The 15000-nt window shown below is 43.7% G+C and overlaps 1 protein-coding gene across 2 annotated transcripts in view; it reads left to right on the forward strand.

Moving 5' to 3' along the window:
• Positions 1–15000, forward strand: part of LOC119598657 (canalicular multispecific organic anion transporter 1-like) — an 18945-nt gene that overhangs the window by 2619 nt on the left and 1326 nt on the right. The window contains exons 3-19 of one of the 2 annotated variants that reach the window (XM_037948363.1): positions 436–638; positions 1209–1385; positions 1845–2012; positions 2382–2562; positions 3075–3180; positions 3465–3846; positions 4087–4173; positions 5855–6053; positions 6368–6588; positions 7623–7803; positions 10008–10116; positions 10527–10653; positions 11465–11554; positions 12112–12264; positions 13406–13564; positions 14170–14336; positions 14999–15000. The exon at positions 14999–15000 is cut by the window's right edge and continues 193 nt beyond it. In XM_037948363.1, coding sequence (XP_037804291.1) covers positions 436–638; positions 1209–1385; positions 1845–2012; positions 2382–2562; positions 3075–3180; positions 3465–3846; positions 4087–4173; positions 5855–6053; positions 6368–6588; positions 7623–7803; positions 10008–10116; positions 10527–10653; positions 11465–11554; positions 12112–12264; positions 13406–13564; positions 14170–14336; positions 14999–15000 — 2712 coding nt within the window. The remainder of the gene's footprint in view (positions 1–435; positions 639–1208; positions 1386–1844; positions 2013–2381; positions 2563–3074; positions 3181–3464; positions 3847–4086; positions 4174–5854; positions 6054–6367; positions 6589–7622; positions 7804–10007; positions 10117–10526; positions 10654–11464; positions 11555–12111; positions 12265–13405; positions 13565–14169; positions 14337–14998) is intronic. The other variant, XM_037948364.1, reaches the window with a different exon arrangement.

Below are 15000 nucleotides of genomic sequence, written 5' to 3' on the forward strand. Positions count from 1 at the left end.
CATCCCCGTCCCATTTACTGACGTTTGCAGTAAGCAGAAATAACTAGCTCACTTAACATTTTTTGGTTATTTGTTGAGATAGAGACATGTACCAGTAATTATATATTAAGAGTTTCTGGCAATCGAATAATCCTCATTTTTTTCCCAGAAAAAAAAGGTCTCTTGAAGGGCGTGTTTGAAAGAGTCCAGTGAAAATATTCATAAGATCATTATTTTCCTTAGTTCATCTGTGGCTTCTCCCAAGTGCACAGAATTCAAATAAAGATTTCTTGTATATGTTGCAGCCGCATAATAACCCTCATATGACATGTATTACAGTTGCGAGTTTAATTAATAATACCCATAATTGCAACTATTATCATATATTCTTTCTCAAAAGATCATCTATTATAATAGAATAAAATGGCAATTTGGTATCTTGCCTTTCCTTCGCAGCTAATGCCATTGCCATCCGAGGCGGCAAATTCAGCTGGGAAGGGGATGAGCGTCAGTCAGCGTGGCGGCTGGAAAACATCGACCTGGAAGTTGGCCATAGGAAACTGGTGGCAGTGGTGGGATCCGTGGGAGCCGGCAAGAGCTCTCTCATCTCGGCGCTCTTGGGGGAGATGAAGAAGGAAGCAGGCAGGGTCGTGGTAAATGTGAGTGAAGTAAGGTACAAGTGCATTGGGCTGGATTCTATTTTTGAGGAAAGAACTTGGAAGTTGAAGATATTTGTTCCTCTGCCTGTTAACAAAGTGGATTCTTCACCAAACACACATTCCACTCTCTGTCACTTATATGAACTCGCCATGTGTTAAATTGCTTTTGCGCCTAAGTATGTTTATTTATACTGACTGTAAGTGCACTTACAATAACCTGATAATGGCAGGAATTCAGCAATGTGGAAATGTGAGTTGCAATTAAGTGCAAGTCATATAAGGAGAGAGAGAGGGGGAGGGAGAGAGAGAGAGAGAGAGAGAGAGAGAGAGAGAGAGAGAGAGAGAGAGAGAGAGAGAGAGAGAGAGAGAGAGAATTGGTTATATGATTCATGGTATAAATTTTATTTGAGTAACCTATGACTCGGATATACAGGCATAAAAGTATATATCATAAACTATGAAAAATTACTATCGTAATGAGAGAGAAAAGGGATAAGAATCGCAATTGCACTTTCTTGTCGTATAATTTTCGATATTAAGACTTAATGACCAAGACTCATCCCTCCGCAGGGCCGCGTGGCGTATGTATCCCAACAAGCATGGCTCCAGAATGCGACCCTAAGGGACAACATCATTTGGGGAGAAGTCTTCGACGCCAAAAGGTACAATAAGGTGGTCAAAGCCTGCGCGCTTCAGCCTGACCTCGACATGCTACCTGGAGGAGACATGACCGAGATTGGAGAGAAGGTTGGGTTGTAAATCCATGTTTTATGCGTTGCTATTGAAGATGTGAAGTTAGCTGATTATGCCAGTAATAATGCTAATGATAATGACAATGAAATAATGATATCAATAATGATGATAAGGATGATAAAGTGTTTCTGTCGTAGTTGTTTTAATTCGTTCATAGAAACTATTTATCAAATTTTAAGACCAAACTAAAAAACAGTATAGACTTATTTTTTCGGATTCATATATATATATATATATATATATATATGTATATATATATATATATATATATATATATATATATATATATATATTTTTTTTTTTTTTTTTTTTTTTTTTTTTTTTTTTTTTTTCTGCATAACAAACTCGTTATCAGGCAATTAACATGAATTAAGATAACCCGAAAACACCCAATTACAAACCCCAATCAAAACCAACCTCAGCCAATCGAGCATACCAACCCTACCTGCGCAGGGCATCAACCTGAGCGGCGGCCAGAAGCAGCGCGTGTCCCTGGCCCGAGCCGCCTACAGCGACGCCGACATCGTCCTCTTCGACGACCCCCTCAGCGCCGTCGACGCTCACGTAGGCCGCTACATCTTCGACAACGTCATCGGGCCTCAGGGGATACTGCGGGACAGGGTGAGGAGCTCCTGAGGCGAGGCCAAAGGGCGGCGCGATGGAGGCGCTGTAAACAGGGCCTTTTGCTGGGTGGAGAGGGGGTTATTCGCAAGGGAAGGGCAGGGATTATCAGAGAAAGCAAAAGAAAGGAGTGAGATGTGAGAAATGAGAAGAGAGAGAGATAAAAAAAAAAGGGAGAGTGAGGGTGAGCATGGGGGTGAGGGTGGGGGTGAGAGTGAGAGAGAAAGAAAAAGAGAAAGAGAAAGGAAGTGAAAGGAAAAGAAAAAGAGAAAGAGAAAGCGAAAGAAAAGGAGAAAGAGAATGAGAAAGAGGAAGAGAGATAATACATTCCGTATAACCACGACGATGCTCATTATGGCCACTGACCAGACTCGGCTCCTGGTGACCCACGCCGTGACCTTCCTCCCCCGCGTTGACGAAGTGGTGGTGATGGAGGGCGGGCGAGTGGTGGAGAAGGGCAGCTACGCCGAATTGGTGGCGAAACAGGGGGATTTCGCCAACTTTGTTCTCCAACGCATCAAAGACACGACAGACAAGGAGGCTGATAAAGGTAAGATGCGAAAATAAACTTTATAAATTCATTGTCGCGATTAATTACAGATTTGGATAGATGAGTTATGTGAATATGAATACAAGACTACTTTGTCTTCAGTCGCAGCTAGGATTTTTTATTCAAAATGCTGAGACAATACACACTTTGGTACTTGCGTTAATTTCCAGGACTGCCTTGTCTGAAAAGTAGGTCTGATCACTGATTCCATTACTAATTTTTATCATCTAGGACAGTCTACCGGAAGACCCAAGTGTGTTGTATTTTCAGGCGATGGAGATCAATTCTTCCTGAATTTTAGTAAATACCTTAAGTGTCTTCACTCTAGATCTTTAGGACCACATGTATATAACTTATACGGGTGGAAAATGAGGCAACTGGTGCGTTTGTCTCACCGATAGGCTAGCGCGAGTCATTCGCCATTTTACGTTATTAAAGCCATCGATAGAATAATATCGTTATAACGGATGAGATAACTTGCATTTGTGTTTATTTTTATTATTTTTTTAAAGAATTTGAAGAGCTCTTTGAACAGCTGGAGCAAGTGACAGGGGCTGAGCCCCTCCTTCGCCAGTTGTCGTTGAGATCCAGCAGGACTTCTGTTAACACTATTGGCAGGTGAGTTGTTATAATGAATAATATTATATTCTTAAATACAATGGATATATTAAAGCACAGTCTATTTCTATAAAATCATTATAAGAGTGAATATCTAAGCTCTAAATACAAACATGCCTAAGGAGGCGAATATACACACCACATATATATTTTGAAGTTCTGCAAAAGACAGTATGATGCAATTTTCTGCAACGTCCAAGAACCACAGGCGTAAGCAGAAAAACACAAGACAAATGAAACAAAACATATTAACAATATCCGCTCTTCCCACGCACCCGCGCCAGCGAGACCGACATCCGAGGCAGGAGGATCCGAAGCATAAGCGAGACGGTGGTCAGTTCGGTCGACCGCCGGCACAGCCCAGACCGGCGGGCAACCAAACTCTCCAGCGCCTCCCTGAACCGAAAAACGGGACGGCAGTGCGGCAGTGACAACCACCACGAACCCGGACGACGTCACAACTGCACGGACGCCGCTCTGGACAAGAATTACCGAAGTCAGAGCTTCGCGAACGGCTTGCAAGGGAGTAGGACGTCGATTCATAGCGGGAAGAGTGAGTTCGAGCGGATGGCCAGTCTGGAGGAGCCGCTGAGCGATGGCGACGGGGGGGAGGGCGAGCACGAGGGGAAGAGGCTGGTCGAAGACGAGACGGCGGAGACGGGGAAGGTAGGCTCCCTGTGCAAAGTGAAGGCGCGATCATGCATATAGTCTGCATGTCTGTCTCTTCTCTCTCTATCCATCAGCCCTCTCTCTCTCTCTCTCTCTCTCTCTCTCTCTCTCTCTCTCTCTCTCTCTCTCTCTCTCTCATTCAACCTCTACCATACACACCACTAATAAAAAAAAAAAAAAAAAAAAAAAACACGTCTCCACCAAACCCCACGACCGCTTTCCCTCTTTCTCCCGCAGGTGTCGAGGAAGATGTACCTGGTTTACGGAAAATCTATGGGCGTGTTCTTCGCCATTATGCCGATCGTTATGATGTCTCTGTCGCAGGTCTGTATTTTTTTTTTTTTATAAAGTTCTCGTTTCATTATCATGGCTGACAAATGGAATATTAAATTCACAAGGAATTATCATATAGACATAATTTATCACCATAGAGTTGTTGCGTGATCCCATCAATACCAAGATACCTTCAGTGAATTATATATTGCTATTATAACATTATGAATTATCATAGCAGTTATAATATTTATCATTATTATACCAATTATTATAAAGAATAAATTTGTATGGGAAACGTGTAGCTCACTTGATTCACTCTTCAAGTTGTAGATTTACAGTGTTTATGTAATGATACAATGGCGATATTTAGTTTGGTAAGTAAGTAGTCGTGTAAATAATAAATGTACGTAAACTGACGAAGAAGCAGGATTATTAATGATTCCACAATTATCGGTTCGTTCGCAGCAATGAAGTGGTTTCGACTCACGTTTCGTAGAGCATTCGAAGCAGAAATGTAGACGTGTTGCCAGTACGTGGGTAGAAAAACAAAACGGTAGACAATTTTTATTCCCCGCCTTTGGTGTATATACGTTAATGTAATTGGCGTGAGTTATGGGGAGGTTTGAATCGAGAAGTTAATGGGCATTTTTTTTCTGAAACTTTCTTTAATAACTGCATGGCGCATGGATTGTGTGTACTTTATTTCTGATCAGATGAGACCGTAACTGAGTGAGTACCGTGCGCTCCAAATGACTTCCACCGCGTTATTTGGTTTCAAATATTCTTTAATGATAAGGTTAGTAATCATTTCAGGGGAAAGATGGAATGGGGGGGAGGTCATAGATATTCATCTATCCCAGCATATTAGTATATATGTAAATACCATGCAGGTATAAGGAACGACGTTCACCAGTAGTAGGCTATCAATTCCTTGTACACGTTTAAGAGTGGTAGCCTGAGTGACGGTAGCCTAACAGTTCGGGCTAACTTGATCAACAGTAAAGAAATGATGTACACGTACATTATAGGCTCCCAATTTCATGCATCAATTTCAGCAGTATTTTATACCAATTCACAGAATGTAGAAAGTAGATCAGGGAAAGGACGTACATCAAGTCAGCAGCACAAGCTAAACCAAGATCAGTAATATCTTATCTCTACCTACCTGTGATGTCAAACTTCACCTTGGCCACCCTCTTGTACGTAATGAAGGTGTTTGATGTCAAAGTCAGAAAATTTTAAAATTGAAACGAACGCTTCCTTTTCGGTATTGACATATTTAGGCGGAGGTTCAGCTGCGGCGGCCATGCTGACAGCATCGCAGGGAGACCATTATTTGACAGATTCCCGCTTCGCGCTAATTACATTAACGTTGGTACTACGATCATCCGCTAGGAGTCGCACCAATTTCCCGCGCCAATGATGTCATGGTGACGTATATGAGTGCTAGTGGCACCTCTATCGGCTAATGTATAATTAAGTTCATATACCGATTTTTTTTTTAACGGTTGGTTCATGTTTGAGCCGCCGTGGTAGGGTAGAAAAATTGTCTACCTAGAAAAAAACGGATCGAAGAATAGAAACAGAAATAGGATAGAAGTAATAATAGGAAGATAGGTGGGCGAAGAAATATCGACAAATATATATAGGATTAATGATAGGCACATAACAAAAAAAAAAAAATCTTGTTCTGGTTTTCTTTAAGTAACTGCATCCACTGCCGTTCCAGGCCAGCACAGCCGGCAGCAATGTATGGCTGTCGGTCTGGTCGAGTGTGGGCGAATCCTCCCCAGCCCCAAGCGCTCTCAACAGTACAGGCGGCCTGGACACCAGCGCCAACGACACAGGCCTGGATCCCGCGTCCGGTGGCTCTGCTTTTACGAAAGACATTTTCCTTGGTGTCTATGCGGCCTTAGGTGTTGGGCAAGGTGAGGTTTAGCATGGCTTATGCACACGCACACACACACGCACACGTACACGCACGCGCACACGCACACGCACACGCACACGCACACGCACACGCACACGCACACGCACACGCACACGCACACGCACACGCACACGCACACGCACACACACACACACACACAAATCTATTCCCTCTCTCTTTCCGTCCCCATTTCCTCTCCCCTTCCTTCTCCCTCTTGCATTCCGTCCCCATTTCCTCTCCCCTTCCTTCTCCCTCTTCCGCTTCCCCATCTCTCCTTCGCTCCCCCAGCCTCATCTCCCGGTCTCCCCGCAGTCTTCTTCATGTTCCTGGGGATGCTGACGCTGTTGCTGGGCTGCCTCCGCTCGTCGCGAGTCCTTCACCAGCGCCTCCTGGACAGCGTCCTGCGTCTGCCCATGAGCTTCTTCGACACCAACCCCAGCGGGAGGATCATCAACAGGTTCAGCAAGGAGGTTAGCGTCCTGGACAACACCCTCCCAGACAGCACGCGGTTCATCCTCTCGTGTATCACTCAGGTAGGGTGAAGGTGCTCTCGTGTTTCCTTGTTCCGTCTTCCTTTCCCCTTCCCTTCCTACTTTCCTTGTTCCGTCTTCCTTTCCCCTTCCCTTCCTCCCTTCCTTGTTCCGTCTTCCTTTCCCCTTCCCTTCCTCCCTTCCTTGTTCCGTCTCCCTTTCCCCTTCCCTTCCTTGTTCCGTCTTCCTTTCCCCTTCCCTTCCTCCCTTCCTTGTTCCGTCTTCCTTTCCCCTTCCCTTCCTCCCTTCCTTGTTCCGTCTTCCTTTCCCCTTCCCTTCCTCCCTTCCTTGTTCCGTCTTCCTTTCCCCTTCCCTTCCTCCCTTCCTTGTTCCGTCTCCCTTTCCCCTTCCCTTCCTACCTTCCTTATCAACCTCTCAGGTAATCCTTCCGGATAGTCGTGTAAATGATAAATGTACGTAAACCGACGAAGAAGCAGGATGTTGATAATAAATGTATTACAATTATGATGATGATAATAATGTTGATGATGATAATAATAATGATGATGATAATAATGATAGTAATAATGATAATAATGTTGATGATGATAATAATAATGATGATAATAATGATAATAATAATGATAATAATGATAGTGATGATAATAATAATAATAATAATAATAATAATAATAATAATAATAATAATAATAATAATAATAATAATAATAATAGGATATCTTTGTGCGTGTGTGTTATTCTTTAATAAGTATATTGTCAAATATCACCCCATTTTACATACAAATAAAGCGACTTCAACCTCGTAGTCGCTTGGAATATGATTTCAGACGTAACGTACGAACGAACGAACTCAATCAAAATTTACACATATTTTGATTACAATATGTTACAATACGATATATATTTCTTACGAGAATCTGGACTAAACAAAATACGCAAACATAATCTGCATACGACAATAGAGCACATAGAAACTCCATATACTCACGGCACTAAGATACCCCAAACCCTTTTTATACGTCGGAAAATTCATCGCGACACATCACTCGTTTCACACCGACCCGACTTCTCTTCAGGTGGTGTCAACATTGATAGTCATCTTAGCCGCTACTCCAGAGGCTGGCTTCTTTATCCTCCCCATCATGGTTGTTTACTACATTATTCATATCTTATATATCGCTTCTTCGAGGCAACTGAAACGCATTGAATCGGTGTCCAAGAGCCCCATCTATTCCCACTTCGGCGAGACACTGCAAGGTGAGGTGTTGGGACCTGCTGCGTATTATTCTGTATGTATTATTCTGTATGCATTATTCTGTATGTATTATTCTGTATGTATTATTCTGTTTTTATTGGTGAAGTTACAGATCTTACTGGAGAATTTATACTGGTGTAGTTTTACATGTTGGTGAAGTATGTATGTTGGGTAAGTAGGCTTAGATATATTGGCAAAAGATTATGTTATCGGTGAAATACACATATTGGTAAAGCAGGACTATATATATATATATATATATATATATTAAATATATATATATATATTATAATATATATATATATATATAATATATATATATTATATGTATATATATAATATATATATATATATATATATATATATGTATATATTATATTGGTGAAATTCTCATATTAGTGAAATGAGCATATGTATATTAGTGGTTTGGCGTTTGACTCATCAGGTAATATAATTCTTTTGAGTTTTATTTCAACTAAAATAGAGTTTTAAGAAAATTCTAGGAAGTGATGATTTGCTGACGAGGATCTTACAGGGTTATTTATTTAAGGCAGCCATTCTAAGAAATTCCAATAGGCTTTCACCCTCTCTATCTGTCTGCCTTTCTGTGTGTCTGTCTCTCTCCCTTCCTCCCTCCCCCTTTCTCTATCTATATCTAGCTTTCTGTGTGTCTGTCTCTCTCCCTTCCTCCCTCCCCCCCTCTATATCTATATATCAAGCTTTGTGTGTGTCTGTCTCTCTCCCTTCCTCCCTCCCCCTCTCTATCTATATCTAGCTTTCTGTGTGTCTGTCTCTCTCCCTCCTCCTCTCCCTCTCTTTCTTTTTCTCTCTTTTGTGTTTGTCTGTCTCTCTCCTCTCTCCTCTCCTCTCTCTCTTTTGTTTTCTCTCTTCTCTGTGTCTGTCTCTCTCTCTCTCCTCTCCTCTTCTTCTTCTCTTCTACTCTTCTGTTGTCTGTCCTCCCTCCTCTCCTTCCTCTCCTCTCTCTCCTCCTCTCTTCTTTCTTTTCACTTTGTTGTTGTCTGTCTCTCTCTCTCTCTCTCCTCTCTCTCTCCTCTTCATCTTTCTACTTTTCTGTTTCTCTCTTCTCTCTCTCTCCTTCCTTCCTCTCCTCTCTCTCCTTCTCTTCTCTTATCTCTCTTTCTCTTCTGTGTCTGTTCTCTCTCCCTCTCTCTCTTCCCTCCCCTCCTCTCTCTTGTCTATCTCTCTTTCTGTTGTCTCGCTCCTCTCTCTCTCTCTATCTATCATCTCTCTCTTCTCTGTTGTGTCTGTCTCTCTCCCTTCCTCTCTTCTCTCCTCTCTCTTCTATATTCTGCTTTCTGTTTCTGGTCTGTCTCTCCTCTCTCTCCTCCCTCCCCCCCTCTCTATCTCTCTTCTTAGCTTTCTGTGTGTCTGTCTCCTCCCTCCCTCCCCCCCCCCTCTCTATCTATATCTAGTTTTTCTGTGTGTCGTCCCCCCCCTCCCTCCCTCCCCCCTCTCTACTATATCTAGCTTTCTGTGTGTCGGTCTCTCTCCCTTCCTCCCTCCCCCCCTCTCTATCTATATCTAGCTTTGTGTGTGTCTGTCTCCCTCCCTCCCTCCCTCCCCCCCTCTCTATCTATATCTAGCTAGCTATGTATATCTCTCTCTTGCTCTCTTGTGTCCTTTTTCAAAAGATAATTTGAAGCCAACAGTAACTGTGTTTTAGCTAAATCTATATTTCTGGTTATTTCCTATCCCCTTTCTATTTATGTGTCTATTCTTATAATTATATTCATTTCTATTTCTATTAGGTTTTCGTTTTGTCTCCATTTTATTTTCTGTTTATTTTACCGTTCCTATTTACTCTCTACTTCCTTTCTATTTCATCTTTTCCCTTTCGTCGTAATTTTAATTTTGATTTTCGATTCATATTTCACTGCCCTTCACCTTCTCCCTTTCCCTTTTTACCTCGACCTCCTTCCTCCTCTTCCTCTCTCCATTTCCCTTACGTCCCCTCTCCTTCTCCCTTTCCCCTTTCCCTCTCTTTCCCTCACCGTACTCCCTCCTCTCCTTTTCCCTCCTTCCTTCTCCCGACCCCCTTCTCGCTTGCCCTCTTTCCCTCCCCCCTTCCCCCATTCTTCCTTCCCCTCACCCCCACTTCCCATTCCCTTCCCCTCTTTCCCTCCCGCCATTCTTCCTTCCTCTCATCCCCATTCCCCATTCCCTTGTATTATCATTCCCCATTCAGGAGTGTCAGTCATCCGGGCTTACAAGAAGGAGCAAGAGTTCTACGAGTCGTCCCAGAGGAAAATCGAGTCTTCTCTAAAGGCCGCGTACATTAATATTATGCTAAACAGGTATTTCCATTTGTATGCTTAAGCCTGATTGTAGTTCTGGTTCTGTATTATTATTGTGATTCATGACTTTCTGGTGTTTGAAGATTGAATATTTATCATAGTGAGCTAAGAAATTAAGTTATTTCGTTATAGTTTGGGTGAAGTTATTTTTTTCTCATTTTTCCTATAAATTTATTTTTTTAATCATATTTTAATTATTACTATATATTTTTTTTAGTTCTACCACTTCTCAAAACAAATACTTTTTTTTCTTTTTTAGTTTTAGTTTTAACTTTATTTTCTATTAAAACAAATAGTTTTGTATTATTATTTGTATGATCTGACACTTTTCAAAACAAAAACACTATTTATATATATGAAAGGTGACGCCTTCATAAGAAATACTCTGACGGTCTTCCCTCCCCTTGCAGATGGGTGGCCGTGAGCCTGGAAATGCTTGGCAATCTGATCACCTTCGCGGCCGCAATAATGGGCGTGGCCGGGCGGGGCTCCATCAACTCGGGCGTCGTGGGGCTGTCCATCACCTACGCCCTCAATGTGAGATGAAGTTGAAGATGATGAGGAGGCAGGGAGGAAGGGAATAAGGGAAGGAGGGAGTGGAGGGAGGGAGGAAGGGAGGGAGGATGAGAGGGAAGAAGGGAGGGAAGAATGAATGAATGAATGAACGAAGGAAGGAAGGAGGGAAGGAGGGATAGTGGGTAGGGGGCACGCATCTTGCTCACTTTTCAACCTCGCCCACAGGTCGGACATGGCTTCAGCACCATTCCAGGCTCTGCCGGTTTTTTAGACTCTGGATGAAGGACTTAAATGAATAATGAGTTACTGATTACCCAACAGATTCTTACAGGGTCTTGTAAAACCCCGAGTATTTATTAAAGTGGGGAAAAAGGTAGGTAGGAAAGGTAAATAGGGAAAGGGAGAGGGAGGAGAGGGAAAGGGATGGGGAAAGGGATGGGGAAAGGGATGGGGAAAGGGATGGGGAAAGGGATGGGGAAAGGGATGGGGAAAGGGATGGGGAAAGGGATGGGGAAAGGGATGGGGAAAGGGAAAGAGAGAGGGAAAGAGAGAGGGAAAGAGAGATAGAAAGAGAGATAGAAAGAGAGATAGAAAGAGAGATAGAAAGAGAGATAGAAAGAGAGATAGAAAGAGAGAGAGAGAGAGAGAGAGAGAGAGAGAGAGAGAGAGAGAGAAAGAAACATAGAAACAGAGAAACAGATATTAGATCGAAAAAAAGTAAAAATAAGAAATAAATAAAAATACCAGTGAATTACAACAGAGAGAGAGAGAAAACAAAAACGCAGCATCTGAAGCCACCCTTCCGTCTTCCCCCCCCCCCCCCCCCCCGCAGGTGACACTCTTCCTGAACTGGCTCGTGCGCGTGGCGTCTGATATGGAGGCGAACATCGTTTCTGTCGAGAGGATTTGTGAATACATGCAGGTACAATTAATGATTATTTTTTTATTACTGGTGTATTATACTTCTTTGAATCTCGGGTGGAGAAAGGGGAGTTACGGAGGAGCAGGTGTTGGTTAAATTTTTACGTTTTTTTTTTTTCTTTTTTTTCCTTTTACTAATTACCATATATATATTTTTTATTAATTGGTATTAAATTGTGGTGGATTGCTATTTGGTTTTATTAATTACTCTTCCTATTCTGAGAGAGAGAGAGAGAGAGAGAGAGAGAGAGAGACAGAGAGAGAGAGAGAGAGAGAGAGAGAGAGAGAGAGAGAGAGAGGAGAGAGAGAGAGAGAGAGAGAGGAGACAGACAGACAGACAGACGAGAAAGCGAGAGAGAGAGAGAGAGAGAGAGAGAGAGAGAGGAGAGAGAGAAGAGGAGAGAGAGAGAGATGAGAGAGAGAGAGAGGGGGAGAGAGAGAGAGAGAGAAAAAGAGAGAAGAGAGAGAGAGAGAGAGAGAGAGAGAGAGAGAGAGAGCTAGAAAGCGACAAAAAGAGCGAGAACAAGATTTAACCCCCTTCTCCCTGCACACCTTCAGATAGACCGCGAGGCAGCCTGGACGGCGCCCGACACGCCCGCCTCGTGGCCCGACGAAGGCCGCGTCTCCTTCAGGAACTACCAGACGCGCTACAGGCCCGGCCTCGACCTCGTCCTCAAGGGCATCACGTGCTCCTTCAAACCCGGAGAGAAGGTAAGGGAAGAGAGAAGGTAAAGGAACGCTGGAGGAGGAGGAGAAGAAGAAGAAAAAGAGGGGAGGGGAGTGAAAGGAAGAGGGAGAAGGGGCGATGAGGGAAAGGGCGAAAGGATGAGGGGGAGGAGGTGAGGGAAAGAGAGAAAGGGAGAGGGGAAAGGGGGGATGAGGAGTAGGGGAAAGGGAGAAGGGGAAAGGGCGTGAGGGAAATAGAGAGAGGAAGGGGGGGGGGCTTGAGGGAAAAAGAAGGAGAAGGGCAGTGAGGGAGAAGGGGAAAGGGAGAGGGGAAAGGGGGGATGAGGAGTAGGGGGAAAGGGAGAGGGTAAGGGAAAGAGGAAAAGGGGGGGGAGAGGGAAAAGAAGAGGGAGATGTCAGTAGAGAGAAAGAGTGAAAAGGGAGAAGGAGGAAGGAACGGGGCAATGTGAGGGTGAAGGAGAGAAAAAAGGTGAACGTGGGAAGAGAGAAAGGGAGAATAATAGACAGAATTGAGGGGCAGGCTGAAAGGGAAAGCCACAGGGAGGAGAGAGAATGTAAAAGGGAAAATGATAGGGATGTAAGGTAAAAAAAAGAAGGCTCGGTAGGAAGGGCGTGGAATAGAGGAGGATAAAGGGAAAGGAATAAGTGAAGAGGGAAGAGACAGGGAGAAAAAAGAAGGGAAAGGAATAGGGGAAGAGGGAAGAGACAGATAGAAAAAAGAGAGGGATAGAGTGGGTGAAACAGAGAAGGGAAGACGCGAGACAGCATTGGCAATCCAGAAGAAAAGAGAAGAGAAATGGGCGTGGAAGAAAAGGAAAGAAGGAAGAAGGACAAAAGAGAAAACGAGAGAAGAGAAGGGAAAAATAAAATCGAATAAAAAATAAATAAAAATAAAATAAAATAAAATAAAAGATGAAGAGACAGGGACGGAAAAAAGAAAGTGGATTTGTAAGAAAAGAGAGAGCAAGGGAAGCGAGAAGGAAGGGATGGAAGGGGAAGAGAGAGAGAGAGAGAAGTAGAGCCGAGCGGGTAAAAAAAAAAATGTCGAAAATTTATGATAATGATGGTGATAAAGCTAATAAAGACGCTGATAATGATAATGATAATGATAATGGCGATGATGGAGGAGGAAGAGGAAGCTGGAGTAAGGCCTCGTCGCCCTCAGGTGGGCATCGTCGGGCGCACGGGGGCAGGGAAGTCGTCCTTGACCATGGCTCTGTTCCGCATCATCGAGGCCGCGGGAGGCGAGATCGACATCGACAAGGTCAACATCGCGGACGTCGGCCTCCACGACCTGAGGGGGAGAGTCAGCATCATTCCTCAGGTGCGGCGCGCCCTCTTGTTTTGGGGGTTGGTTGGACGTCGCTGGCGGCCGTTCACGTTCCCCTAGATGGTTCGGTTATTTCGAATATATATATATATATATATATATATATATATATATATATATATATATATATATATATATATATACATACATATACATACATACATATACATACATACACACATGTATATACATATATGTAATACACACACACACACACGTGTGTGTGTGTGTGTGTGTGTGGTGTGTGTGTGTGTGTGTGTGTGTGTGTGTGTGTGTGTGTGTGTGTGTTTGTGTGGTTGGTGTGTGTGTGTGTGTGTGTGTGTGTTGTGGTGTGGTGTGTGTGTGTGTGTGTGTGTGTGTGTGTGTGTGTGTGTGTGTGTGTGTGTGGTGTGTGTGTGTGTGTGTGTGTGTGCGCTTTATGTCATTTATGCCATTCCTTTCCCTCAGCATCTGAATTTACAAAGGAGATGAATATCTGATTTCTACATTCTAGGAGCCAGCTGTACGAATGAAGCCAATGAACCTCTACCCGCACGCTCCCCCACCCCCACCCTCCTCCCGGACCCGGCAAGTAACCCTGCATCTTTCCCTTTCCTCAGGACCCGGTTCTGTTCAGCGGGTCCTTGCGCCTCAACCTGGACCCGCTCGCCACCCGCTCCGACGCCGACATCTGGCGGGCGCTGGAGCTGGCGCATCTCGCGGAGTACATTCGAGGCCAGCCCTTGGGCCTAGAGCACCCGGTGGACGAGGAGGGGTCCAACTTCAGGCAAGGCTCGACTTCTTTTATCTATCTGTCTGTTGTCTTTGGTGGCAAGGAAGACGCTCGGGTGGATTAGGTGCGTCTTACTTAGCGAAGGGAGTACGTAGGATTTTTTCTTTTTTCGTTTGAAAGGTGTAGGGCTCTCTGTAGGTTCCTTTTTGAAGGGTGTCCGTGTCTGTGGTATATTAGCATAGAATAAAACGTCACATTCTAAAGGTAAATACTATATTCATGATGGATATGACCAGATCACTCATCAAGTTACCAGAATGAAGTTTTACTAAGAAATTACGGCTATCGCTTCCTTTATGGTTATACTTCCCTTCATTTTTCTTGCATTTCTCTTTTGCTGGTGTTAACATGGATTTATCATGGGTTTTAACTTCCGACTTAGGCTCCATAGGAAATGCAGTATTTCAGATTCCAAGCTGGTTCCTTGCAAAACACTTACAAAGCGAGTAGAGGTCATGGCTTGTGCATTGTGGGAACTTCGTCTTGGCGTTAACCGAAGCCATGTCGCGGCAAGGGGAAGGAACTATTTGCTCTGTCACCTGTCCCAGTGCGGACGTATCCTCTGCGGCCACTTAAATATGGCCCTAGCTTTGACAGTCTTTACGAGTAAATGCTGATGTTCACTACGGTATCCTTACGCACTTTTTTCTCGCCAGCG

This window comes from Penaeus monodon, chromosome 41 (assembly GCF_015228065.2).
Source record: "Penaeus monodon isolate SGIC_2016 chromosome 41, NSTDA_Pmon_1, whole genome shotgun sequence".
Taxonomy (NCBI): domain Eukaryota; kingdom Metazoa; phylum Arthropoda; class Malacostraca; order Decapoda; family Penaeidae; genus Penaeus; species Penaeus monodon.